The sequence below is a fragment of the Pogona vitticeps genome, chromosome 1 (genome assembly GCF_051106095.1).
Source record: "Pogona vitticeps strain Pit_001003342236 chromosome 1, PviZW2.1, whole genome shotgun sequence".
NCBI lineage: Eukaryota > Metazoa > Chordata > Lepidosauria > Squamata > Agamidae > Pogona > Pogona vitticeps.
Genome location: NC_135783.1, coordinates 280,478,536 through 280,506,140, shown reverse-complemented (window position 1 = coordinate 280,506,140; position 27,605 = coordinate 280,478,536). Strand labels below are relative to the sequence as shown.

Genomic DNA, 27,605 nt, shown 5'->3' with positions numbered 1-27,605 from the left:
AAGAGACGAAAAGCCCCAAAGTAGAAACCCTTTCCATATTTCCTGGGGGCAAGTCCCCCTTGAACCTCTTGTTATCAGAACATGCATAGAATAAGGTTGCAGATGCTATAAACTTACTGGAAACCCAAAGCAATATATATGGTCATGAAATTTCCATCTGTACTGGTCTAGGGACTCAGGTTAAATCCAGTGGGCTTCACTCTGTTCTTTTGTCTTTCTTCTTGTGTGGTTTGCCTTAGGGTCCTCCCCCACTATTAACCTTCCTATTATTTTGCACATGGTTAAAGAATGGTAACAGGTACTCAGGTAAAAGCAAATGCTATTTCATTATTGTTGTTGTTATTATTATTATTATTATTAGGAACATTCTTAAGTAGGAACATAAAAATAAAGTGTTAGCTTACCTCTTTATTTTTGTATTCTTTCTTTAGTGATTTCTTTAATACTTTAGCTTCATACTCAGCCCTTGGATGGTCCTGCAAATAAGCCACACATACAAGTGAGCATGGCATCTATTGTATACCTGTTCAAAGGTATAGGGCTGGATCTAAACAAGTGTTTGGCTGTAATGTAACTTAAAGCTCCCCATATGTCATTAATGCCTGGGTGCAAATGCCATTGCTGTCCATTGATATTCTATTAGAGCTAAAAGCCTATCTCTGTCTACTGTGTATGTATAACTGATTTTGAATTGATGGTGAATTTGCTGTTGTGCTGGAGGATGCTTCTTTCTCTACTATGCCACAGTAGTGGCACTCATTACTTAAGAAGCAAATCAAACAGGGAACAGCTGAGCAATAATTTGGTATAGCTGCAAAGAGCTGAGATTCTGATTACAGAATCTGTTGATTTAAATCCTTGTTATTGAAACATTTCATTCCAAGCACTGCAGTTAGGTTGTACTAGCTGACATTACAGAATATACTGACCTCCACTTGGGAAGTGAGATGGCAATGATCTTATAATAATAATAATCTTAGAACTGCAGAACTGGAAGGGACCCTAAGGATTCTAAAAAGGCTTTCACGGCCGGGATCTGATGGTTGTTGTGGGTTTTTTGGGCTCTTTGGCTGTGTTCTGAAGGCTGTTATTCCTAACGTCTCACCAGTCTCTGTGGCCGGTATCTTCAGAGGACAGGAGTCAGAACTCTATCTGTGCTCTGGTGCAGTTTGTTTGGATAGTTGAGTATTCATAGCTGTGGGATCAGCTTTTGTCCTTTTCAGGAGATGGGTGATTGTGTTGATCAGTGTGCTTTTTTGTTGTGGATGCATTGTTGTGATAAGGGGGAGAGATGATCTGTCAGTGTGATTGATGTGTTTCATTAGCTGGTCTTTTGTGTGCAGTGATCACCAGTCCTTGTAGCTGGGTACAGTTCATTGTCCTTTTGCAGACTGTATTTTTCAGTGCTGGGAGCCAGGTTTTGTTGAGTTTTAAATTTTCTTCTTTTTTGTTGAAGCTCTGCTGGTGTTTGTGGATTTCAATGGCTTCCCTGTGCAGTCTAACATAATGTTTGCTGGTATTGTCCAGTACTTCTGTGCTTTGAAATAGAATTTATTGTCCAGTTTGTTTTAGGGAATGTTCAGCTACTGCTGATTTTTCCGGTTGTCTTAGTCTGAAAAATACAGCCTGCAAAACGTCAGTGAACTCTACCCAGCTACAAGGACCAGTGATCACTGCACACAAAAGACCAGCTAATGACACCCATAAATCACAATGACAGATCATCTGTCCCCCTTATCACAACAATGCACCCACAACAACAAAAACACTCAGCACCACAATAACCCATCTCCTGAAAAGGACAAAATCTGATTCCACAGGTATAAATACTCAACTATCCCACAAACTACACCAGAGCACAGACAGAATTCTGACTCCTGTCCTCTGAAGATACCGGCCATAAAGACTGGCAAAACATTAGGAAGAACAACCTTCAAAACGCAGCCAAAGAACCTGAAAACCCCACAACAACCACCGACCCTAAGGATTATCGAGTCGAGCTCCTGTCAAGGACGCACAGTGGGTAATTAAACTCACAACTAGATATGGGGACAAATAAAAAAACAAATCAGGATATTGGTTAAATATCCCTGATTCATCAGATATTAGCTGCTTTGTATTCTTGGGGTCCAGAGACCCCGACGAATACTAAGCAACTACAGTGGGGTCTTGACTTGAGAACTTAATCCGTATTGGAAGGTGGTTGTCAAGTCAAAAAGTTCTCAGGTCAAATCTGCATTTCCCATAGGAATGCATTGAGAACCATTTGATCCGTATCTGCTCTTTTCCATCCGTAGAAACTAATGGGAAGCTGCTATTCCGCCTTCGACCACTAGAGGGGGATATTTTGTTTCTTTTTTTCTTAGGTCAAGAAAGGTTCAGGGAAGGCAGGGAAAATACAGTCCAGGCAGTACAGTACCAGGCAGTCTGAAGACTGTCTCCCAATCCACTCTCTAAACGCTGGGAGGAGTGAGGAAGCAGACAGGCACCCTTTTCACTGGCCAACAGTTAATTGAAAGTTCAAATTTTGCACTTTCCCTGCCTCCCACGTCGGTTTTTTTCAGTTCTTAACTCAAATCTAAGTATGTAAGTCAAGTCAATATTTTCCTATGAGAGCGGTTCTTAAGTCAAAATGTTCTTAACTCAAGCCGTTCTTAAGTCAAGACCCCACTGTAATATAACCCTTTTATATTCATCCCTTCATTCCTTATCTGCCTATGCCCCACAGATCAGTTATTCCTCGGGGCATAAGCAGAGAGGGGTTTTCCCTTCGGGCGGCTTGCTAAAGCCTGCCAGAAGGGACCCCCCTCCAGCTGGAGGATGGCTTAGTTCCCCTTTCCTCCTCTTCCTATCTCTGTGTGGCATAAGAAGAGGAGGGAAGGGATCAAAGATATCCTCCAGCCACTGCATGATTGCTTTTATCCCTGCTTTCCCTCCTCTTGCTATGCCCCATGGGGCTTAGCAAGAGAAGAGGAAAAGGAATAAAAGCACAGCAGGATCACTTTGAGCCCTGCTTTTCCTCTTTGATCCCTGCTTTCCCTCTATGCTCGTGGGGCATAGCAAGAAAAGGGAAAGCAAATAGTAATAATAGTAATAATAGTAATAATAGTAATAATAATAATAAATGACCTGACAAATGAAAAATTGATTCATTGTTTGTTGGGTCACTTGGGGCAATTTGCGGTTCATGGGTTGTCAAGTTTGTCCCCATCTCTACTCCCAGCCAGTTGTTCCAATGCTCAATACTCAATTTATTAACCCCTAATTATACGCCTGTTATACTTTAACTTGGACTTTGTTTCCCAAACTGCATTTCACATTAGCAAAATGGAAAAAAGTGGAAAATAATCAGAAATTGAAGGAATGAGACAGCCAAAAGATTCAGAAAGTAGTTTCAAAATTACATTGATTGAAATGGAAATGGTTATGAAAAAAAAATGCCCATCACAGGGATATATTCATGAAGAAAGAATCATAGCAGTGGAAGCTGTAGAAGAAACAAAGTGTTAGGAAAAAAAGAATGAGGTGAGATTAAAAGGCATCTCTCATCATTAGACAGATTCTTTTTTAAAGGCAGAGAAATTATAAAAAATAAAAATAAATTCCAAACCTTGACTGCCTCCTTCAGGAAACCATAAAAACATACAGAAAAAAACATAAAATTTAAAATTACTTCACTGCCAAAAAATTTGGACACTGGATACATTTGTTTTTAATCATACATATGGAACAGCAAAAATCAAAAGATATATAGCTGTGTCTTTGTGGAACAAATATTCATTTTTATTTACACTGAGAATGAATCAGTAGCATGTTAAGAAGCCTTTCACTGTATCAAGATAAAAAAATAAATACTGGAGTAAGTAATATGTTGCTGTAGAGTCCTGATGGTGTCTGCTAATTAAACACATGCGGTACTCAATTTCCCTCTTGTACTAGTTTCACTGAAATAAACAACCATATGAAACAAGAGCTGAATGGCAGTATTCCAGCTTATCTATAATTCATTTCAGTGGGACTTGCCCTCAGAGAAGTTCCTGGGGATTTGGTCTTATATTATGAAGCCACTTCCAATCTTCAGTGGGATTTAAATGCATGCTTAAGTGCTTTGCTCATAGGACTGAATTAATGGGACTGAAGCATGTTAAGTAAAAAATAAAATATATTCTATTAACAACAGTTATCTCAGGTCACAGGCTGTTATCACTGCAAAGAACACCAAACATAACCCTGAAAGATATGTGCCACTAGAAGGATACAGTTAATCCTTCCACTTTCATGTAAGCTAACAATAAATGAACCAAAAATAAAAGGACAGTTGTCTTATGGCATCCATAAAAAACATCCTACTGTTGTTATCCAATTGGTTAGGCCTCAGTCCTATATAAATGGTTTATGTTAGCATAGTGCAATGTCTATGTGCGAGGAAGAGGATCAGGGCCTTTGAAGACTTACATTTTTTAGAGTCATGGGCAAAAGATTGTCTGGATGTGTAACTTAATATAATTATAAGTTATATCACTCAATTAAGAAACAGTTGGTGGATGGAAATGTTATCCTGATACTTCAAGGAAAGTGCACCCTGCAGGTGGCAAACACATTCTTAAAGTCAAAACCTTCCTGTTCCAGAAGGCTTTTAATTTAAATAACATCAACTGTGGGTCCTGATGATGGCAATTTAAATTTAATTTTAATTGTATTTTAATCATTTTATTTTTATTGTATTGAATTTTAATTATTGTAAGCTGCCCAGAGACCTCTGGGTAGAGTGGGCGGCATATAAATAAAATAAATAAAATAAATAATAAATAAATAAAAGCTGGCCCACTGGCAGTCGTCTTCTGTCTCACAAAGGAAATAATTGTTCTAAAGTGCATCTACTACACCTCCACCATTTTCAAATGTCTTGTTCTTGTTCATATGCAACTGTATGCAATTTAATTTACAAATCAATTGGAACTTAATTCAATTCGGGCTTTAGATATTCTACACTACACTGTACTAAACTAACTGCAAGAGGACTGCTTGTTCTCCAGTATTTTCTAAATTCGGTAACTATGCGCTCTTCCTAGAGCTTGGAAACCTTACCAATTAGTTACTAAGTAATTATTACAACTCCCAGAATTCCCCAGACAGCATTATGGGCCAGACTCTAATTCTGGTGACATGGAACACACAGTCTCAAGCTACATTTAAAAAATAAAGACAGGTGTGTGAGGGTGTTAGATGTCTTACAAAACTAGAACAATTGTTGCAGAGGATAGAGTATTCTATGGGAAAAAGTAAGCCCTCCCCGATGAAAACATTTTATAAATAAAAGCTCATAATTGGAACTAAATGGCTACTTGATCTCCTCCTCATCAGCTTCTTTTCTCAAAGCAAAACATGGCCAATTCTTTCAGTCTTTCCTCTTAAGTCTTGGTTTCTAGCCCACTGATCCTCCTTGTCGCCCTCCTCTGAACTTCTTCCAATTTGTCAGCATCCTTCTTGATGCTGGACACAATATTCAAGGTGAGGCCTTTCATCAGGATGAAGAAATTGGGGACAATTTTACCCGTGGCAGCGATTTTTCGAAGCTAAAGACCTCCTTCCACCATGGCAGCCTAGTGACTCAGCTATGATGAAAGGTATCCCAAGGGAGAAGGAATCAGAAATTTTTAATTTCCAAAAACTACAGCATTACCTAGAGTAAGTTCTGCTGCTGGATTTCAGCCTCTGTCTCCTTAAATATATCCATAGTACATTTGGACATAATTTGGTACTGTAATGCTTTTTCATCTTTTGTGGGTCAAGTCGTTTCATACCGGCTACAGTATTAGCTACATTTAAGTCATTTTGGACTAACAGAACAAGTGCATTCAGACTATTGCCAGTGCTGTATTCATGGGAATGTTATTCTCAAAACTGAATAATTTCCACATTCTTTCTTACAATTTCCTCATGTTTAATGTTAAAGTTTCTCCATTCCTTTGTCTGACTGTGTGGAGACGTTTTTCTCTTCAGGATAGTATGTTTTCTAGATTAAGTGACTCATTTGTGAACCATATATGTTTTAACACCCACACTATTAGGCGTGACTCTCATTTTGTATTTTTAACATTATGTTTCCATAGTTACGAGATGTGCTGCTAACACACCCTTCCCAAATTTAGAAATAGAATATGTATAGTATTTTCCTTTCCAATGCCAGAGGAACTGGAAATAAAAGATCATTTAGCAGACATAACAACCAATGAAATGGATTTGACAAAATTAACTTACTTCCTCTTCTTCAAACCCAGTCAGATCCCATCTATAGTTCAGACGCATTTGTTTTCTCTTCCAGTGTTCCATGAATGTAGCAGCTGGGTAATTAAAGAAAATAATATTTAGATATGAAGACTAACTATCAGTTACAGTTTGTTATGACTTTCTAGTTAGCTTGTATTGCATAACATACTACCTTTTCTACTTGCTGAAAGAGAAATCCTAAAGATCATTAGCAATCCAAAATGGAATAGTACATTCTGCCTGCAGATCTAAAAGAAATGTTACATAATACTTATTGATCAAAGCAAATTATTATTAAACAGAAATAGCTAATTTTTCCAGAGTTTGAACTTCAGTTTGAAAAAAAGGAAGAAATATATGATAATCCTAATATAAATATGATGGTAGGTGATTTTCAGTTTCAGTAATATTATTTGCTTTCTGTAAAGTCACAAATAGATTCTGTGTTTCTTGACAGTGCATCTCCTGCCAGTTTTCAGTACAGAAAAGGAGTGGGTTGAGGCATAAATTGGACTAGAATCATGGCACTGGGAAAGCTATTCATTAGTGTACATGTTCATTCATTCTATAATTTTACATCTCAACCTCCAAGCGGTTCTCCATACCAAAAGAATCAAAACAAAAGAATTAAAACAAGAACATCAACTTTGCAATCATATGTACATTTAACTTGAAAATTAAAGGTAAAGGTTCCCCTTGACAATTTTTGTCCAGTCGTGTTCGACTCTAGGGGGCAGTGCTCATCCCCATTTCCAAGCCACAGAGCCAGCGTTTTGTCCGAAGACAATCTTCCGTGGTCACATGGCCAGTGTGACTTAGACACAGAATGCTGTTACCTTCCACCAAGGTGGTCCCTATTTATCTACTTGCATTTGCATGCTTTCGAACCGCTAGGTTGGCAGGAGCTGGGACAAGCAACGGGAGCTCACTCCGTTGCGTGGATTCGATCTTACGACTGCTTGGTCTTCTGACCCTGTAGCACAGGCTTCTGCGGTTTAGCCCGCAGCGCCACCATGTCCCCTAACGTGAAAATAAATTCCATTAAAAAGATGATACTGGGTAATAATGCACAGGGCTACACTCCAGAATACCATATAATAATTAAACAATATTGCATAACATATGCATGTGTAATAAAAACATCATAAAAGTAATGTATAGACGATAAAAACATGTCCGTTAAGCAGCAAAACAGAGTTAAGATAGGGGCCAAATAGCCCTCTCTGATGAAAATATTATGTGGAAGGGTTCCATTCCTCTACAAGGGGATCTGAAAATCAGGAACCGAAGCTCTGTAGGTCAGATTAATGGCTCAGGAGAAAAGACTTAAGTAGTTCCCCACTGCCACTATCACATTTTGAATTAGTCCCCTTCTTGATCTTAGCTTTAGGAAGTAGAGGAGAGGGACCACAGAATAGTGTTAATCAGATCTCAAACCTTATGGGCTAGCTTGATCTTGGGGTTAAACACAGACTGTATTTACTGTATTTTTCCGTGTATACGTCCCCCCAATGTATAAGATGACCCGCTAATTTTATCCCTTGGTGGAGGAGCAGTCAATGGGCAGCCGCGAGGAGGAGCCCAGTGTGGGTGCTCCTCTACCTCTGTCTCCTACTGCTGCTGCCTCTGCTGCCTGATCACCTCCTGCAGTGCAACTGCCAGGGCTCACCTCCTGCTCATGTCACCGCCTTGTCCCCTGCCCAAAGGGAGCCTGTGAGTGGTGCTGGAGGAGGTGATCTGATGGCAGTGGCAGCAGGAAATGGGCAGCAGCGAGAGGTGGCTGAGTGTGGCAGCTCCTTCGCCTTCTCCTCCTCCTCCTCCTGCTGCCTCCACCACCGGATTGCCTCCTCCAGTGCCACTTGTGGGCTCCCTTTGAGCAGGGGACAAGGTGGTGACGTGAGCTGGAGGTGAGCCCTGACAGTCGCACTGGAGGAGATGATCGGATGGTGTCGGCAGTAGTCAATGGGGAGCCATGAGAGGGGGCCGAGCGCAGCTGCTCCTTTGCCTCCACCTCCTTCTGCGTATAAAACAATCCTCAATTTTTCATCTACTGATTTTAGGAAAAAGTGTCATTTTATACACAGAAAAATACAGCATTTATTTATTTAATTATTTAATTATTTATTTACCGCCTTTCTCCCCAAAAAGATCCAAGGCAGCTTACATCATTAAAACAGTATTTTAATGTATAGACGTATGCAAGCCATAACTGGTCTGAAGTTTCCTGATGTACAGTGTATGCCTGGATATTTATTGGCACTGACGTGTCATCAGCATACTTAAAATGCATATAAAGCTTATGCTGGATGAATTGCCAAGAAACTCCAGCCAATAAACCAGTTAAGGTAAGAGAGTGATTAGTAAAGGGGACAACTCTGAGGTAGTTAGTTACCTGTGTGATTAATTAATAAGGTACTTGTAACTATTTCCTCTCCCATCCTAGTAATGTATAACTATAAGAAGTCCCAACACTTGTAGTTTAAGTGAACAGCTAAAGTACAAGAAATGTAAAGGAGGTTTAAACTTATAATTGAGGTAGAACCTAGAGTGTAGTAGTAATTTTACTTTCAACAGGGAACTACTATATAAAAAAGAGGCATTGTTGCAAGAAATACTTCTATGGTACTTCTGTGCTTTGAGGCTTTGGAGACATGAAATCAGGATCAAGCCAGCATTATACTGTAAATAAGTAATTGTGAAAGAAGGAAGTGTACTGAGAAAAGCCTAACCCCATGAGAATAGTTCTGAAGTGACTGCTAACAGATATGATCAACAACCTGTACTGTGATCTTCAGTAAAACTCTGGAGACGATGAAGGGAAGAGCTAGACAAGTTCTCCATGCATCTTAATTATGTAGCAACAAGGGACATTTGCCAATTGTTTTAGAGCATTAATCATCTCTCCATATGTTTTATTCAGTCCTACTAATCTGTTTTGTATTTCCCGTGAGTAAATTGTAAATGCTCTTTGCAGATTAATCTCTAATATAATATAGTATAATATAATAAATAGTCCTTAAAATGGCTTTCTTGGCTCCTGTAGCTTCTCAATAGGACCACTGGTGCTCTGAATTTCTGCAGACATGTCTAGTCATGCTGGCCATGTGACCACGGAGGATTGTCTGCGGACAAACACTAGCTCTGTGGGTTGGAAACGGAGATGAGCACCGCTGCCTAGAGTCGGACACGAGTGGACAAATTGTCAAGGGGAACATTTACGTTTTAATATGCTATATATGATGGGGATAATGATGATGATGATGAAAACACACACACACACAAAAACAAAAATCTGTTTGAGAAACTGGAGAGCTGCTATCTATCACAGTAGACAATATTGGACCATCACACAAACTCATCAGATTCAGACACCTTTCTCTGCCAACAGAGGCAGGAAACCTTCCTGGTGACTTTCTTTGCCCAGCGATTACAGGAAAGATGTAAAGGGAAGAAGAGAGGGAGGAATGGTGAATGAGGGGGCACAGAACAAAGGGAAATTGGAAGTTCAGTGAGGGACAGGCAGGGAAGAAGAAGGGAGTATGGAGAGGGATTGGGCAAAGGGGAAAGAAAAGCAAAGGTGGGTGAGCAGAAAGTTTAGAGTATCAGTTTCTGTTCTGACATATCAGTGTCCTTTCAGATGTCCTTTCCTATCCATATCAGTATTTCATTATCTTTTACTACAATGCTAACTAACTGTAATGGATTATCTTGGAACAGAAGAGCTGGAAGGAACCCTAGGGATCAATGAGTTCACCTCCTGTCAAGGAGACACAATGAGGAATTGAATTCCCAACCCCTACTCCACAGTCAGAGACCTAAGCCATTGAACTACCCACCAGTTGATTAGATGGAAGGGTCACAGTGTCTTTTTTTTGCTTTTGTTTTGTTTTTTGTTTCTTGTTGAAATGTTACTATTAAACCTGCGAATGTGATTTAGGGCTGAAAAATGGCCAGAGCAGAAGGGCTATGCAGCCTCTCTTCTTCAACACTGATTTTTGAAAAAGAGAGTGTCAAAAACAAGTTACACATGAGTGAAATTGGACCTAAATTGATCTCTGCCCCCATACAGTCAAATTAGACTTGGTCACCAGGGTCACTAGCTCTGACATTCCAATTGAAGAAATGCATTGCAGTCAGTGCCCTTCTGCATTATTTATTACTTCTTTTTAAATATTGCTTTTCCGCTCAGAGGAGACTGGAGTAGCATATGCGGTTTTGCTCTATTTTGTCCTCATAACCACTTTGAAATAGATTTCTCTGAAACAATTCTGGAAAACACAGAAAGTACTGCCCAGAACAATATGTATATGAAGGGATATGCAGCCATACATTTTCCATAGGGACATTTGAATTTTTTTAAAATGTAATAATTTAGGGAGTAAATACCAGAGATCAATAGGTTACCCACCTGTGATTGTAGTTCTTCGAGTGGACTTCTGTGATTCACACTCTGGGTGATCTGCGCCTGCGCAGCACCTCATCAGAAAGTTCTAGAGCTTCTGAGGTAGCAAAAACACATTAGAATAAGCCCCCTCCCCCCTTGCATAAGTGCCATGGCACCAAGGCTCCCCTTTCAGTTGCGTCAACCACCGCTAAATTAAGCAGAATGGTGTGACTGTGGGGAGGGCAGGCAGGATGTGTGAATCACAGAGCTCCATTCGAAGAACGACAATTACAGGTGGGCAACCTGTCATTCTTCTTCATGGCTTCTGTGAATCCCATTCTGGGTGACTAAAAAGCTGTCTTACCCAGAGGCAGGGTGTCACGCCAGGGTAGAGGCTAGAACAACACATCCAAAGGCCACATCAGAATTCTGCTGGAGATCAAGTCTATAATGCTGGATGAAAGTGGACGGCTGTGCACAAGTGGCAGAGGCACAGATGTATGGAAGAGGTACGCCGCGTAGGAATGCCATACAGCTTGTCACTGCTCTGGTGGAGTGAAGGCAAATCACCTTCGGGACTAGTTTGCGTGCCAGCTGATACACAATGGTTGAAGTGACCCACCTAGATATAGTTTGAGGTGTCACCTGGCGACCTGGTAGTTGGTGACTTATGAAAAGTCAAGGTGAATGCCTGAAATGTTGCATGCGTTGGACGTAAAAGGCAAGAGCTTGCCCAACGTCTAAAGTATGGAGGATTCTTTCTTGAGTTGTGGATGGTGACGGGAAGAAGGAAGGATAAACAGCTGAGAGAGATGGATTGGTCTAACTCCCATTTATGAGCTTGAGAGTTTGTGTGGCTGAGTAGATCAGCCAAGTCGTTGTCGTGGCTGGCAATGTGTAAAGCCGTGAGGCAGATATGATGTGCTAGGCACCACTCTCAGAGGTGGACCACTAAATAGAGGAGACTTGGAGAGTGGGTGCCACCTTGTTTCAGAATATAGTACATTGCTGTGGTGTTCTGGTGGCAGTTTGTACCATCTTGCCAGCAAGGAGATTTCTGAAAGCTTTGCAAGCTTTTATGCATTTTTGAGATCTATGACAGTGAGCCAGCCGTTTTTGCAAAGTAAAGGGAGAACTGATTCGCATGGAATTTTGTGGTAATGATGTATTTGTTTAACTCTTGTAGGTCTAAGATAGGGTGGAGACCTCCATCCTTTTTGGGTAGGGTGAAATAGTGAAAGAAAACCCCTTTGTTTTTGAAGAAATAGAGCTCCAGGATCATGGACTCTGTAGAGGTTATTGATTTGTTTAGACATGGCATGGTAAGAGGCTGGTTTTGTCCAGGATCACCGAGTGGTGCTGAGTAGAGACAGAAGCATCAAGATGTGTACTGGAGTAGTTGTATCTTTAGAGATTGGGTTGCATAGATGATTGGCCGGTTCTGTCGAAGAACGGTGGATTTGGAGATTGAGAGACTTAGCCATACAGATCATAAGTTGGGTGTAAGTTTGGAAGTCTTCCGGTGGTGATGGTGGGTTGGCATCAACAAGGCTGGATTCCGGTGAGGTAAGTAATACTGATGGCATCTGAGGTCTGAATCTGTGATCAGAATAATCGAGATCGCATCGGGAGTTGACAGATTATCAATTGACATCGGTGTCGATAGGTTGAGTGTCATAGTATTGACATTTGTGGCTCGATGTCAATGAAGGCAGCATGTCCATGGGCATTTGTTGGTGCTGAGGATTTTTGAAATCGATAGATGTCATCCAAGTGTCTTAACTTCCATTTTGCTTTTCCATCTTGAATGCCACTAATATTATTGATTTGAATTGTTGTTTAATTCTTTATATGTTCTTTTCATGCTTTTACTGTAAACCACCCAGAGTAGACATAGTCTAGATGGGAGGGATATAAACAAACAAACAAACAAACAAACAAACAAACAAACAAATGGACATCATTTGATATGGTTGAATGTCGGTGTTGAACTCGGGGTCATAGTGATGTCGAGTTCAATGGCTTGGTTCTATCGGGCAATGGAAATTGTGCGTTTTAGAGGGACAGAATGAGTGTCCATGGACCAAGATGGATATCGAGGATCATTGATATCAGAGCCTATGTCTCGGTGATGTCAAAACAGAGGTTGTTGACAAGCTGGTAAAGCAGTGGAGTATATAAATTCTGGAGATGCTGAAAAGAGGAATGATTTCCCTCGTCTGGACTAGTAGGAAAATATTGGGAGGCTGGAGCTGTAATAGCCTCACGTGTAGAAGAAAATTGCTCGACTGTCCTGGGTCTTTTAGGTGCCAGGCAGAGAGCAGTTTGGAGTTGATGTGGGTCACGGTGATATGGCCATTTCGACACCGATGGCTGTCAAGATCAAGGCCTGCCATGAGAAGGCATGGCTGAGTTGGATAGAACAACTGGCTGATTGGTGGTTGCGGTTTGTCCAGTTGAGCACCGATCAGGACAAATGGCAACCGGGTGAGAGTGCTGAACACGGGTCTGAGCAACGCGTGATGAAATAGATGGCTCCAGGGACTGTTGCGGCCGATGTCTCTGAGGTGGTCGTGGTGGACGGTCAGATGTTACCAAATAAAGTATGGTCTCTAGTTGTTGTTTGGAGTTGACCCTGTCAGGCGAAGCAACTACGGAAGGGTTGCTCGAAAGAACAGAATGTTGAGGTCTGGGAGGAGAAGATGTTAATCAATTGACTCTGTCATTCCATTCCGGTGACTGGAAACAGGGTTGATGAGAGGGGATTCTGTCATCGTCAGAAGGATAACCAATAGAGATTGATTTGGCAGTTTGTTGAGGCTGCTGAGAAATGATTGCAGCTATAGATTTATGCTGTTTAGGTCTTTTAGGCGGAGAAGGCTCTGGAACCGAAGAGGCTTCAGTAGACATTTGATGTTTAGTGGAGGCCTTCGATATCAAGGATTTCAGTATTGAGTGCTTAGATTTATAGGTTTTTGAAGTTTTAGACTACGTGGACGGAGCATCAGAGTGGGATGGTGTGGTCGATGGATGTTGTTTTGAGGCTTCAGAAAGAGCCTTCTCCATTGCTTTGGTTTGTGAGGTGGCCTTACAAGGAGGTTGGGCCATTTTGTTTGGTTGAAGGGATTGTTCCCAAAGGAATTTTAATCTGGATAAGCAAGAATGGAGGACTCTGCACTTGAAATTCTTACAATGCTGGCAGGAAGATGTCTAGTGTGCCTCTCCCAAGCAAAAAAGACACTTGGCATGGCCATCGGAGAGTGGTATTTTGTTATCACAGACCACACAGTGTTTAAATGGGCCCAAAGGGGCCATGAATAGGAGAAAATAATTTGAGGAGAAAAAAACAATGATGGGGGGGGTGCTGTGGCTGGAGGCTGAGCAAAGTAGAAAAGAAAAAATCTCTGATGATAATGAATTTGATCTAAAAGTTTAAAGGAAAAAAGATTAATAACAGGAAGGAATCAAGAATAAACTCCCTTTCTCTTTTAGTCACAGAAGCAGAACTATGAGACTCTCAACACGATGTTTGAAAGAAACGGAAAGGGGAACCTTGGCACCAAGGTACTTATATGAGGGGAAAGGGGCCTTATTCTAATATGTTTTTTGCTACCGCAGAAGCTGTAGAACTTTCCGATGAAGCTCCGCGCAGGTGCAAATCACCCAGAATATGATTCATAGAGGCCATGAAGAAGAACAAGATTAAAGTGAAAGTGAAGATTTTAATGCCTAGAACAAAAAGTGCAATTTAATAATCTAGCTGTTGGATCAGACATTTTATTCATATATGTTACATCCTTCCCTTTGAACAGCCTTCCAATGCCTGATATGTAGCTAAAGCACTATGACTGAAACATCTGGAAACGACATAACACTGGTAAGTATTTTGCTTCCATTTATGCTTGAAAGGGGCTCACTTAACCCCATAGTGTCTGTATGCATATGGGGACACACACTTGGTTTTGATGCCCACACATCTTGACTAGCATTAACGTGATCAGTGCAAGAACTGAAAGCAGAGAGTCAACTCCAGTAAAACCAAAACAAGAGAAAATACTATTGAATATAATTTTTGTGGTGGTTTGGTCGCCAATAAGCTAAGTTAATAAGTGAAGACTTTCAGTTTACAAAGGTCTCATTCTTGTTGGTGATAAGGAACTGCTGGAACTGATTTGTTGATACGAATTAGGTCAAGAATTTGAATACCTGAGTTAGGTCAAGCATTTAAAGAGCCTTTAAATTGAATTTAGGGTAAAAGTTAGTGAGGCTTAATTCTGGATACACATGGATAGTATGGCACTGAGTCTGTACTTCTTCATGTGGTAGAAAGTCTTATCAAACTGAAAGCACTTTACATCTGAGTAAACATTAATATACGTACTCACACTGTTTATGTGCATTTGCACATGTTATCTAAGAGCAATATGATAGAACAACAACAGAAAAAGAAAGTGTGTAAGTAATAACCTTTTAAGTTAAAAAAAATGATGTTGAGCCAATACTGGGCCATAAGAACAGTGGGTGCTCTCAGACACATTAAAGACAAAAACAAGACAAAAACAAAACAAAACCCAGGAGTAGAAAGATAGGACTATTACTTAATCTATGACTTTTGTTCATAGGTTGAATAATAACTGGATACAATGCTTGCCTAACAAATCCTTTTTACAGAAAATTCAGAGATAAGATACCTGTCAAAAGGAGCACCAGTATGGCACAGTCTCCTCCAAGGTTTACCAAAAAACCCCTAAGTGCAGCCAGGGCTCAAATATGATGGTGAGATATAAAATAGGACACATTTTTAAAAGTAGTTGTGAAGAAAATAAAATTTCAGCAGGCAGAGTTTGCATGGCAAGACACACCCTACAAACTGGTTTCCTGTATAGTCTGGATGTATCTATACTATACAGGTCTAAGCCCTTTGATTTCACTGCTCCATCCCGTGGAATGTCGGATTTGTGTTTTGATGTCTTATTTAACATAGGGGCCCAGTCCAGTTCAGGTATAAGCATTGGAGAATTGGTTGCCAAACTATTCATGACATGCACACGCACAGTATTTGGTGGAAAGTTTTTGGTTTGCCTCTAGAATGCCAGCCTTTGGTGAGCGCATGGCGTTTTTTTTGCCAAAATTTGAAGTCAGTGAATGGCATGGAAAATATAGTTCGGGACAAATTGGAAAAGAAGTGTTAGGAGGTAGAGTTTGGGGACCTTATAAGTATGCCCCATTGGAGAACCTTTGGGTATCGCCCTTGGGTGTGGTACCCAAGATGAATAAAGGAGAACATAGGCTCATTCATTACTTGTCTTACCCAGAAGGGGAGTCAGTGCATGCCTTTTCGCAGGAGCTTCACGATGTGCGCTGCACTTCCTTTTATGAGGAAGTAGATGTGGAACTGGGGCGGAGCTTGCAAGATGCAACATTGGTCAGTGTTTCATATTCTCCCAATCCATCCATTAGACGTTGTCCTTTGGGGCTTTTATTTTCAAGGCTCTTATTATATTTATGGGGCCTTGCCAATGGGCAGTTCCATTTCCTGCACTGCATTTGAGCGGTTCAGTTCATTTTGGAATGGAAGCTCAGGAGCAGAATAGGTTATGAGAACACTGCCCTTTGTTTGGATGACTATCCTTTTGTGGTGAAAACTACACCAGTCGCTGCTGAATTATATTGGAAACCTTCCTAAAAATAGTGCAGGAGTTGGGGTTGATAGTAGCTGGGGAATAAACAGAAGGGCCAGCTGTGACACTTACTTTCATGGGAATAGAATTAGACAACAGGCAACAAGCCTCCAGGTTGCCAGGGGACAAACTGGAGACCTTAGGTCTCGGAATTGTCTACTTGTTCATCAAACCCAGGTTGCAAAGGGCATGCATTTAGAATTACAAATATGGAGTCAGCTACTTGCTGATATCAGCTTGGCTGATGCACTATCATTCCAACAGACTGATCGGGTTAGGGAGTTAGATGCAGGAGCCCAGGAATTCCCAGAGGCTCTTCCCACAGCAGTTTGACAAATCCGCATGTTGATGCAGACAGCGTGATAGGCTTGTGCCCTGACCCGAGAATGCTAAACTGGTATATGTCAGCAAACATAAGATTTCAGGAGTTTAGAAACCTAATGATATGGGATCTGTTTTCGCTGCTCCTGTGGACCACTTGCAACAGTATATAGTTTATTCACATAAGAAGAACTGTTGATTGGATCAGGCCCCGACTTGGGGATAGTAGGAGCATACCTCTGACTTGGGCATTAGGAAGCTGTTTGCAGGCTGGAGTAAAGAAAGGAGTGAGGTCTAGGATACAGGGTACCCATATCCCTAGCATTGTAAAATTGACGATAGATGGCTTGCCATCTGTAGGGATGGGTACAAGGCAGTGTTATTTAGGGCAGCATCACTGTAACATAAGTTGATGCATTAAGGTTTTGTAAACTGATAACTAAAGGAAAGAGTGACCTGATCAAGTTAGCACTACAGTGGCAGCATGCTAGGCGAGAGGATACTATGGTCAGGTTGCACATTCACCAATCCAAGGTGACCAGCAAAGTGGAGGTGGAGATCTTACTCTAGCATCATGTTCTATAGTGTTCTATGCCAAGTAAGAGTGGAAGGTTCATATTTGGTAGTCAGGGGGCATTGACAGGATTACTTCTTTGTGCACTATGACGTTCTTCTTTAACAGAGTAGCAGTCATGGGCAATCATAGACAAGCACTGCATTAGGTGGGAATTTCAGGGTTGAAAGTCTGGTGCACGTTCAACTGCAGCCACCCTAGTCTGCCATCCTGAAGATACATATTCACAGGCTTGGAAGGTGGCCATTCAATAGTTTAACATAAGAAGTTGTAACGAAATCAGCTTTCATTTGTTGCTTGAACACAGAGTGCTAATGACTTATACTGAATCAGACCACCAGTTCCATTCAGCTCAGTGCTGTCTGCACTGATGACAGTAGCCCTTAAGGGTTTTAGGCCAGTGTTTTATCTCCCTTGCCTGGAGATAATAATAATATGTTAGAACTGTAGAACTGGAAGGGACCCTATGGATCATGGAGTCCAGACCCTCTCAAAGAGGAACAGCAGTGGACCAAACTCTCAGCCACTGACTCTGCATCCAGAAACCTAAATTACTAATCTATCAAATATGAAACCATTTCCATGTGCTCTTCTACTGAGCTCCATGAATATCCTTCTGGAAATTATCTCTGACTTCAGATAGAAAGAGTGGAGAACATGGATGGCATGATCAGGCTGCTTTACACAAGACATTTTTCTTATATAAATATAGGCAAAAGCAAGGGCCTGGGCCCTTAAGAGCAGTTATGTGAACACATGGAAATCCTGGTGTGCAAAACCAAGTATGAGTTACTCAGCTTGGAATCCACTGCTCTTTAGCTTTTCTTTTGAAATTGCGGTTTATTGCCTTGGCCCAATTCAGAAAAGTCAGACTGTACACAGTTAAAGCAAATCATGGTTTTTATACAAATAGCAAAACAAAATTTTTCAAACTCCCTCCTACACATATCTAACATGCTCAAAATGAGCTTGATTGCCATACTCAATGTTGAGGATGAAACAACTGCAAGCAGCTATTATATAGTCTCTTTTGTCTGAAGGAGAGACATTTATGCGGAACAACTTTCTGATGCAAAATTTAAAAATTGCTGTGTAATTATTCACTTGGAAACATGACAAACTTATTATATTTATTCTTTCTCACCACAAAGTCAAATGTTTTGTGAAAGAGACTTTAAGAAGCACCTAAGCATCTAACCAGTAATGATACTCTATGGTAGTGTCCTGCATATGAACTGTATTAAACATGCTCTTCAAATCAAACATAAGAACTATGATGGATCAGACCAAGGATCTATCTATTCTGTTCCTACAGTGACCAACCTGACACTTATGAGAAGCTTACATAAAGGCAACAGTACCTCCACAAAAACTGGTATAGAAAAGCATACTGGCCCTCACACTGAGAGGTAATATACACCTACTTTGACTTCTACCAACTATTGACAGCTTTGGAATAGATACAAGTAATTTGACTATGGGCATTCTCTTGTGTGGGGGGTCTCATAAATAAGAAGAAAACTTCAGTGGTACAAACATACAAAATAAGAGGACACCTTGAGAGTATCAGATCTATTGATAACACTAATGTACCTAGAAGCTTAGTCATCATTTAACCTTGCTTTGTTCTGCAAATCTGAAGACCACTTCTCTACGGAAGAAAAATGTCCTATAAATCTTTTCTTCAGTGGTCTAATTTGGAAGCCAGGTCTGCAAATAGATTTTTTTTGGCAAGCTACCCCGTCCCTTTAGTGCTATCTATACATGCCATGCAGCAGCTTTATGACAAATGCTTCATTTTATATTCATCCAAGCAGCTTTCTGTGTTTTAACCTTCAGTTCAGAGCATAAATACAAGTGTGACAGTTTTATGGAAGAAGAGGGAAGGGGAAAAGAAAGGACTACAGATAATTAATTGATGAATTGTAAAAACATCATATTTATCCTCCAGTTGTTTTTCTTCCCACAATGTAAGCAAACTAAAATCCCCAGCCAAGCACCAGGCTAGCCAAAGCCAGGCAGTTTGGGAGGAGGTAGCCATGTCAGTCTGTGCAAGCAAATCAGGCAAAATCCAAAGAAACAAAACAAAGTTGAAGAAGATTCTTACCCCAAAGAGCCATGAAGACGGAGAAGAAGACAGTTGCTGGATTGTCAAATAGATGGCTTGCCCGAGCTGTGGCACAAGCAGAACTCAATTTCCAGAAGCTACATGTTGAGTCACATAAGGGGCACATGGTGATATTGTTTCTTTGGTCACACATCTCCATGCTGAGGGAAAACAAGCAGTAAATGTAGTGAATACATCCCATTGTTAAAAGCTTGGCAAAAAAATAGGTAAGGTAGATGTAAAAGAGAAACAGCACCATGTATTTGTTTTTAACAGACTGGAAAATGTTAACACTCTACCTGTACACATTTGTGCCTATTATGCGGGCATATGTCTGCTGCTTTGTGATGTGTGATGTTGTACTGTTCTGCATCTTTCCCTGTTGGCACAATATATTGAGCTGTTAAAAATCTTATACAGTGCCAGCCTTGGAGACTGCAAAGGATCAGTGCACTCAGACCTTTTATTCAAATCTCTTGAGATACATAACCCAGATGTATGGTCACAGAGTTAAACCAGCTCAGTGTAATAGTAACACTGTCAGTCTCTTTCCTAAGATTATTGATCTGGAGCAGGCCAAAGAATTACAGTCTTTCTCACCTTATTGCCCTTGCACTACCATTTAACCCCCCCCCCCCTTTTACAGCATAAGCTGTTGCACTGATATTAGCCATGATTAATGCTAATCAGACTTTTTTTTTGCTAGCATTTAAAACTAGGAGTTATACGCAATGTACAAGCACCAGTTAAAGTTGATCTCTAATGATATTCATCATATTTTGTTCACAGTGGTGCTAATGCCATGGTATAGCTAAGACTGAAAAGGGGAGGAAGTTCAGACTGGTGAGGAGTATGTGCAAGAATGCAGCTTATTCTTATTTTTGTAAGAACATTTAACAGATTAGTTTTGATTAGGCCCTCAGAATTTCCATGTTCCCAGGTGGTAATAGCTATTGGAACTAAACAGGCTATGGCATATTTAGGTGATTTCTATGGAATTGTCCCAGACTGATTCACACCTGTTTGGTACAGTCCATGAAAAAAAATCCTTGTGTGTTTAAACAATCATTTGCATGGGTGTGAGAGAAAGAGAGGACAGCTGAGCCTTGTTCTGAAACTGTCTTAAAAGAAACATGCAGTAACAGCACAATAATCCCATGCATGTTTACTAAGCAGTGAATCCTCCTTTTCTCAGTAGATCTTAATCCCTAGAAAAATTTGCAAATCCAAGGTGAAACAACACATCTATTATGACCAACCAAATATGTACAAAATTGTCCATAAGCTTTTGTGATCTGTAATGTTCTTGACCAGACAAAATGTTACATGAATGAACTGAGTCAGAAGGAAGGAAGGAAGGAAGGAAGGAAGGAAGGACAACACTAAATTTGACTTTGTATTGATAAATGAAGTCTGCATGAGCTGAATGTGAAGAGCTATCTTATGTACAGTGGTGCCTTGCATAACGATGTTAATTGGTTCCGAAAAAAAAAGTTATGTGAAAACATCGTTATGTGAAGCACCATTTACCATAGGAATGCATTGAAAACCAGTTAATCCGTTCCAATTGGAACGGAATATCCGGTTTTCTCCCTCCCCCCGCGGCCTGGATCTGACCCACGACGGCTACCTCAGCCATAGCTGGACTCCCTAGAGTCCGGCCATGTCTGGGGTAGCCGCCGCGGCTCGGATCCAAGCCGCGGGGTGGTGGTGGTGGGATTGGAATGCGATTTTTCCCCATAGGCAAGATTGTAGTGCGATCGCAAAAGCGATGGCAAAAAAGTCATCGCTATGTGATTTCTTCGTTAAACGGGGTGCTCGTTATACGAAGCACCACTGTATAGTGGGAAGTAAACTAATGGTAAAGAATAGGAACAAAATCCCAAAGCTATGTAACGCAAGCTAGTCAGTGTGAAATTGCATGGTTTGTTCACACAGTTCAATGACTGCTACTTTCCTTTCTCCCAATTTCTGCCTTTCAAATTGATTTCAGAGGGGGAAAGGTATTTATATCAACTTCAGGCTTGCAGAGGTGCACAGGACTGGGGCCTCTTTGGGCATTAAAGGGTTTTTTGATTGATTAGATCCAACTCTGACCCAGCCCTGAAATGTCCCATTCTGAAGTTTCCTGCTGGGTTTTTTGCAGGCATCCTGGGACATTTCCATAACTCTTTCTCACTGTCCACTAGCCAGCAATGGAGTAGCATTGTTGCTCTTTTAGTTTGCATGCAACCAGGGATGGGAAATTGCTCCTTCTTTCTCAGTTTCATTGTATTTTTAGGAAACTGAAAAGAATTAAGGGGAAAAGAACACATTACAACCTATTTTTTGTTGTGAAAGAAGAAATTCAAAAGAATTTAACTTCCTGTAATGGTGAGTTTACTTGGACAGAGAAGGCATAGTTTTGGATAGGAAGCTCACTGGAGCAGGGGTGAGGAGAGACTGAAGTAGATAATTTTCCTTTGAAATTAAACCCGTCTGCAACACTTTTTGTCAGTATAAGATAGCATAACAGTTTTATAATTATTTCTTCAGTAGTTTCTTACAATATTGTTTACACTACTCAAAAGCAGTGCAACTGTGGTATGATGTGAAAAAACTTAAATATAATTAAGGAACATGAAACATATTAGGCAAAATCCAAAGAAACAAAACAAAACAAAACAAAAAAAAAGAGAAAGACAAAAAATGTGGCACCTTAAAGACTATTATATTTTAACGTGAGCTTTCGTGGACAATTCTACTTCAACATATGTCTGATGAAGTGGACTTGTCCACGAAAGCTAACATTAAAATATAATAGTTAAGTCTTTAAGGTGCCACATGTTTTTTTGTCTTGTTTTGTTTCTTTGGATTTTGCCTGATATGCTTGTAAAGGTAAACATGGTTACCTCTTCTAAAACTATAACACAAAAGAGTACCAATAAAAAAGTCATCTTTAAAATCATGCATGCAGTTCTCCATGTGTGTTATTGTCAAGCTTTTTGGAGGAAAGTTAGGGCATGAATGTGGAAAAGGAATAAATGGTTTTCAATACATTTTCCTTGCCCCTTTCTGAGAAGACAATTTCAAGAAAAAAATCCTTTCTACCTCTGACATCTAAATTATTTTTTTTAAGTTCCCAAATATAAACACAATGATTATGCTTTTTATCTAGGCAAAACATAAACAGTTCCTTAAGCCTTTCTTGTCAGGATTTGGCCTTTGGAATTTTATCACCCTCTGTTCTGAACTGTTTCCAGACTGTCAACATTCTTCTTAGTAATACTTAGTACTAAAGAGAAGTAAGACCTCCAAATAGTAAGCGTGTGGAGTATGCTGTTCAGGATTCCAGCCACTCCATTCAAATCCATCTTCGCTCTCCACTTTTCCCCTCCCACCAGGGACATTCAGAATTTCATGGCAACTGAATATGCTCAGCACACACTGATATAATTTTGTGTTCACACTTTTAGGATCTTTTCTTTCTGCTAATTTTGCAGTTTTCCCAGGTTTGCTGCTATCTCCTTCTTGCATGCAGTGTTACCTCTATAGCTGTACTGTATATATAATGGCACTCCCAGCCTGAGCATGAGAAATAAAAAGGAATAATAGAAGCAAAGTACAGCAACTGTTTCATGTTTTAAAAATAATGCACATCCCATTACCCCTGTACACGGGTCATTCAGTGTGGCCAAAAGGGATTCCATATACAGCCTGTGATAATAACAATGATTCATGCCAAATGATATATTAGGAATGTTTGGGTCCCTTTATGGAATTAAAGGGGCCATGCCTCTGGTTCCTTTACCAGGGTGTTGGTAATAGTCAGGTGTTGGTATTATAGTCAGTCCCAACATTAAGCATGATTGTCTAATAATGGAAAGCCTAACCAAGTAACATTACTGTATATGCTTATGAACTCCCATAGGAGCTAGAGGCCTGTGTGGTCAGAATTTCAGCTGCTATTAAAACCAATGCACACAGGCTTCCCATTCTTAGATGTCCATGTTCAACATTTGGATGTCAAGGACAGAACATGTGAGTCATTTGAGCTTATGGGCAGAGCCAATGGCCTTCTCAATTGTATAGCTCCTTTCACAAAGTGGGAAAGGAATGGAGAGAAGAGGCCACAGTGGTTCGATCTGGCCAGCAGATTGACAAGTGGTGTGTCTATAAAATGAGATGGATGATAGATGAGAATGCATATTTTAATTGCTCTTCTGCTCACATGCTAGATTACTGTAGTCAGAGATCTTTCTATTTGTTTTCTTTAAACCGAGGAGAACATTTAAATATATTACTACTAATTACAGTGTGAAATGATGTAGTCCAGAATTTTACCTATACTTCACTCTCCTGATTTATTCTAGGTACTGTGTTCAAGTCAGAAACAAAGAAAATGCTGTTAGAAAATTAACTCTAGACAGGACAGTGTCTATATTGAGGGAGATCATTATTCCAATGTGTCATGCTAAATAATGTACCTTATGTTTGTCACATTTAATATATCATTTTGATATTCTCCAGAAATTCTTTCAAACAAATACAAAAGGAAATAAAAATGCTGAGTTAAAAAAAGGAATTTCCTCACAAACCACAACTCTGTTACTGTTGTGCTACTTGACTAATATATGTTATTAGCTTCCTTCAATTTCCTGTAACCTGTATTGATTTATTTTCAGTTTAACATCTTCAAGCTTTCAAAAATAGCCACAGGGAAGTAGGCCTTTGGGAGATATATCACAAATAAGGTGATATCTTCTGGTTTTTTCCTAGTGCTGGGAAGAGAGTAGGAATGGACCTGTTCTCCGCATGTGAATAAAGGCCAAAATCCTGTTGCTTACCATAGTAAATTGCACTACGTGAACTCATTGAATCAGTGGCCATTTAGAGAGTTAATTCCTCCATAAGCTCCATTGATTCAAATAGGTCTGCTCTAGTTACTACTTATTATGTTAAGATAAATCTTAACATAATAAGTAGAGTAGGTCCATTTGAGTCAATGGAACTTATAGAGAAAGTGACTCATCAAATCCCTATTGATTCAGTGGGCCTACCACTGTGCAATTTATAACAAATTATTTCTTTGCAATTTAAGCAATAGGATTTTCGTCAATGAGCACTATCTTAATTGTGCTAGGTTATGCAACCAGAAAGTAGGCAATTGTCCCTTTTCTGCACGGAGAAGAACTTTAAAGATGAAATGGCTGTTTTGTGAACAGCAGTCCTGCCACCTATGGCAGAGTATTGTGATAGCAAATACACAATGGAAACTTCAAAACAACTACACAGTATGTTAAGATGATACCTGGAACTCTGTAATATTCTGAATTTTGAAACAATACTGTAGTATGGAGAATCCAAAACTATATATAAAAATCAAGGACTCCCTTTGTCTTTTATGAAGATAAAATTAGCATGACTGAGTGCTAATAGAATATTCTACCTATTACAACACATAATCATAATGGTTGGAACACGTAGAGCACGGAGACCTATGCTTTGTATGTTACCTTGGTATATTTTCATCCACAGTTGCACAGCCATACAGAAACACGATAATCCCCACAATGGAAGCTGGAATCAGCATTTGTGTATACACACCAAGCCAGGCAAAGTACAGTCCAATCTTTTCACCAAAGTACTTTCTGAAATACATTGAAGAGAGAAATCACGGAATCGTGTTTACTATTTCTTAAAATATATTACAGCCACAGTTATTATAAATCACACAGCAGAGTTGACTTTGAAGGTGAAAATAAGTCCTGCTGATCAGCTGGAATGCATTTCCCCTTGGAGAATTTTTGTCTGCACGTTGGCTGGAATAGATCCAAGCTTACAGGCACCAAATCAGTCCTGCTTATCTAGGAGGTTTGTCCTTCTGTTTTTTCAGGATTGCAAGATGCAAATCTTTCCACAATGTTTTCATTTGGAAGTGAAAAACAGTTATCATTTATTGTTATGATTATGAAAAATCAGCATTTTGCATCAGGCTCACATGCCTTCTCATTCCCTTCCCTTCTTCTCTGTAAGCACCATAAGGAAATTGGAAACTTCTGCTCCTAGTGAGGGGCATTTATTACTGAACCTGAACACAATGAACAATGATTTTGGGGAAAAAAAGCATAGTTTGACTACAAACCAGCATCCCTAACAATGCTTTGTCACATTTAAGATTTCCTGTTCTCTTTAGTTCACAGATCCTACTGTTACAAAACATAGTGAATGAAATTCTGGTCCCAGGAAAAGAGGATTTAATGAAGTCTTACTTTATTTTGTGTAAATGAACAAATGGATGCGTGTTAATTGGAATGTGTAAATCAATAAGTTTGTGTAAATGAATGAATGAGTTTGTTTAACCTGAATTCTCTGGACAAGAGAAGGGGGAAAAGAGTTTAGAGAAAAGAAATAACTTATTTGGTGGAGCAGAATATGGAGGGTATGGTAAGTTTAGAAAAGAAAGATTTATTTAAGTTTTCTCCATCATATCCTGTTGTTATCTGATATGCACTGCTTTTCCAACACATCTGTTCAAAAGCAACAATGTGTTTTTTTCTCTTTTTTTGGCCCAGTTTAGAACCACTTGTGATTGGTTTTGTGGACAATCTTATTTATTTATTTATTTTATTTAACTTGAATGCCACCCACACTACCCAAAGGTCTCTGGGCGGCTTACAACAACTTAAATGCAATAAAAAGGTTAAAATATAAAACAATTAAAATACAATTAAAATACAGTACTCTGAAAAATTGACATCAGGACCCACAGTTGATATTATTTCAATTAAAAATCTTTTGGAACAGGAAAGTTTCGACCTGGTGCCAAAACATCATCAATGTCGGCGCCAGACAAATCTCACTTGGGATGGTGTTCCATAGTCTGGGGACAGCTGCCAAAAAGGCCCTTTGTCTACAAGCCATCTGTCTTACCTCCTTGAGCAATGGCTCATTCAGGAGGGCCCCCTGGCTAGATCTTAAATTGCTGGGTAGGTTTATATGAAAGAAGGTGCTCCTTCAGGTATCCAGGACCCAAGCCGTTTAGGGCTTTATATGTCAAAACAAGCACTTTGAATTGGGCCTGGCAGCGACTGGTAGCCAATGTAATTTGAACAGAATTGGCCTGATGTGTTCCCTAGCGGCCCCACCACTCACCAGCCACACAGCTTGATTCTGGACCAGTTGCAATTGCTGGACCATCTTCAAAGGCAGCCCCACATACAGTGCATTGCAGTAATCTATACAGGATGTTACCAATGTGTGCATAACAGTCATGAGACTCTGCTCATCCAGGTAGGGCCAAAGGTAGTATATTTTCCATAGCTGAAGGAAGGTGCCCCTGGCCACCGAGTCCACCCGGGCTTTCAGAGTTAGACTGGGGTCAAGGAGCACACCCAGGCTGCAGACACTGTCCCTTAGGGGGAGTGCAACTCCATTCAGGGCAGGGAAATGGCCCTCTAGCCCGTCCAGTGAAGCACCCACTAACAGCACTTCCGTCTTGTCTGGACTGAGTTTCATTAACCACTATCCAGTCCATTATTAGGTCCAGACATGAGTTCAGCACAGAAACCGCCTCACCTGGATTGGTGGAAAACGAGAGGTAGAGCTGAGTGTCGTCAGCATATTGCTGCCTCCTCAGCCCAAACCTCTTGATGACCTTTCCCAGCGGTTCCATGGAGATCAGGGGTCTCAAACATGTGACTTGGGGGCCATTTGCAGCCTGCCGGATGATAGTTTGCAGCCCCCACCTTGCTTCCCCCCCTGAAGCACCCACAGGTCCTCTGCTGTCAAGAGTAAAAAAAAGCCTTGCCTCGCTCGCCGGCTCTCTCCCAAGACAGCGCCTCTTGCACCCTCCATCCGGAACTGCAGCTTGCCAGCCAGCCCGCCTGTCTGCCGGCGGGCAGGCTGCAGTTCTGGATGGAGGGTGCAAGAGGCTCTGTCTTGGGGGAGAGCCGGCGATCGAGGCACGCTGCCGGCCTTTTTCCCCGAGTGCCCAAGCTGCCACCAAGTGATGTCTGAGAGCGGAGTTTGCTCCCAGCCTGTCCTCGAAGAATGTCTCCAACAGTGCCGCCAACAGCAGCTACCACCGCAGCCACCGCCTCTTCCAGGGAAACGGCTCTCTTTCTCTCTCGGCACCCCAGCACCAGCCCAGTCAGCGGCCGCCTCAGCACCTGACGGTGCCTCCTCCTCCTCGTCGTCCTGCTTCAGCTGCCTTGGCTCTGGAGGCTGCCTGGGCTCGCAAAGGTTGCTCCTCTGTCATGGTGGGGGTAGCTGCCGCTGCTGAATGTG

The 27,605-nt window shown here is 40.7% G+C and overlaps 1 protein-coding gene across 3 annotated transcripts in view; it reads right to left on the bottom strand.

The window, feature by feature from the left end:
- The window catches only part of ANO1 (anoctamin 1), a 157,099-nt gene that overhangs the window by 30,214 nt on the left and 99,280 nt on the right, over positions 1-27,605 (bottom strand). For all 3 annotated transcript variants that reach the window (XM_072985914.2, XM_072985915.2, XM_072985916.2), the window contains 4 exons: positions 24,833-24,967; positions 19,338-19,498; positions 6,262-6,344; positions 405-476 (listed from right to left, as the gene is read on the bottom strand). In XM_072985914.2, the coding sequence (XP_072842015.2) occupies positions 405-476; positions 6,262-6,344; positions 19,338-19,498; positions 24,833-24,967 (451 nt within the window). The remainder of the gene's footprint in view (positions 1-404; positions 477-6,261; positions 6,345-19,337; positions 19,499-24,832; positions 24,968-27,605) is intronic.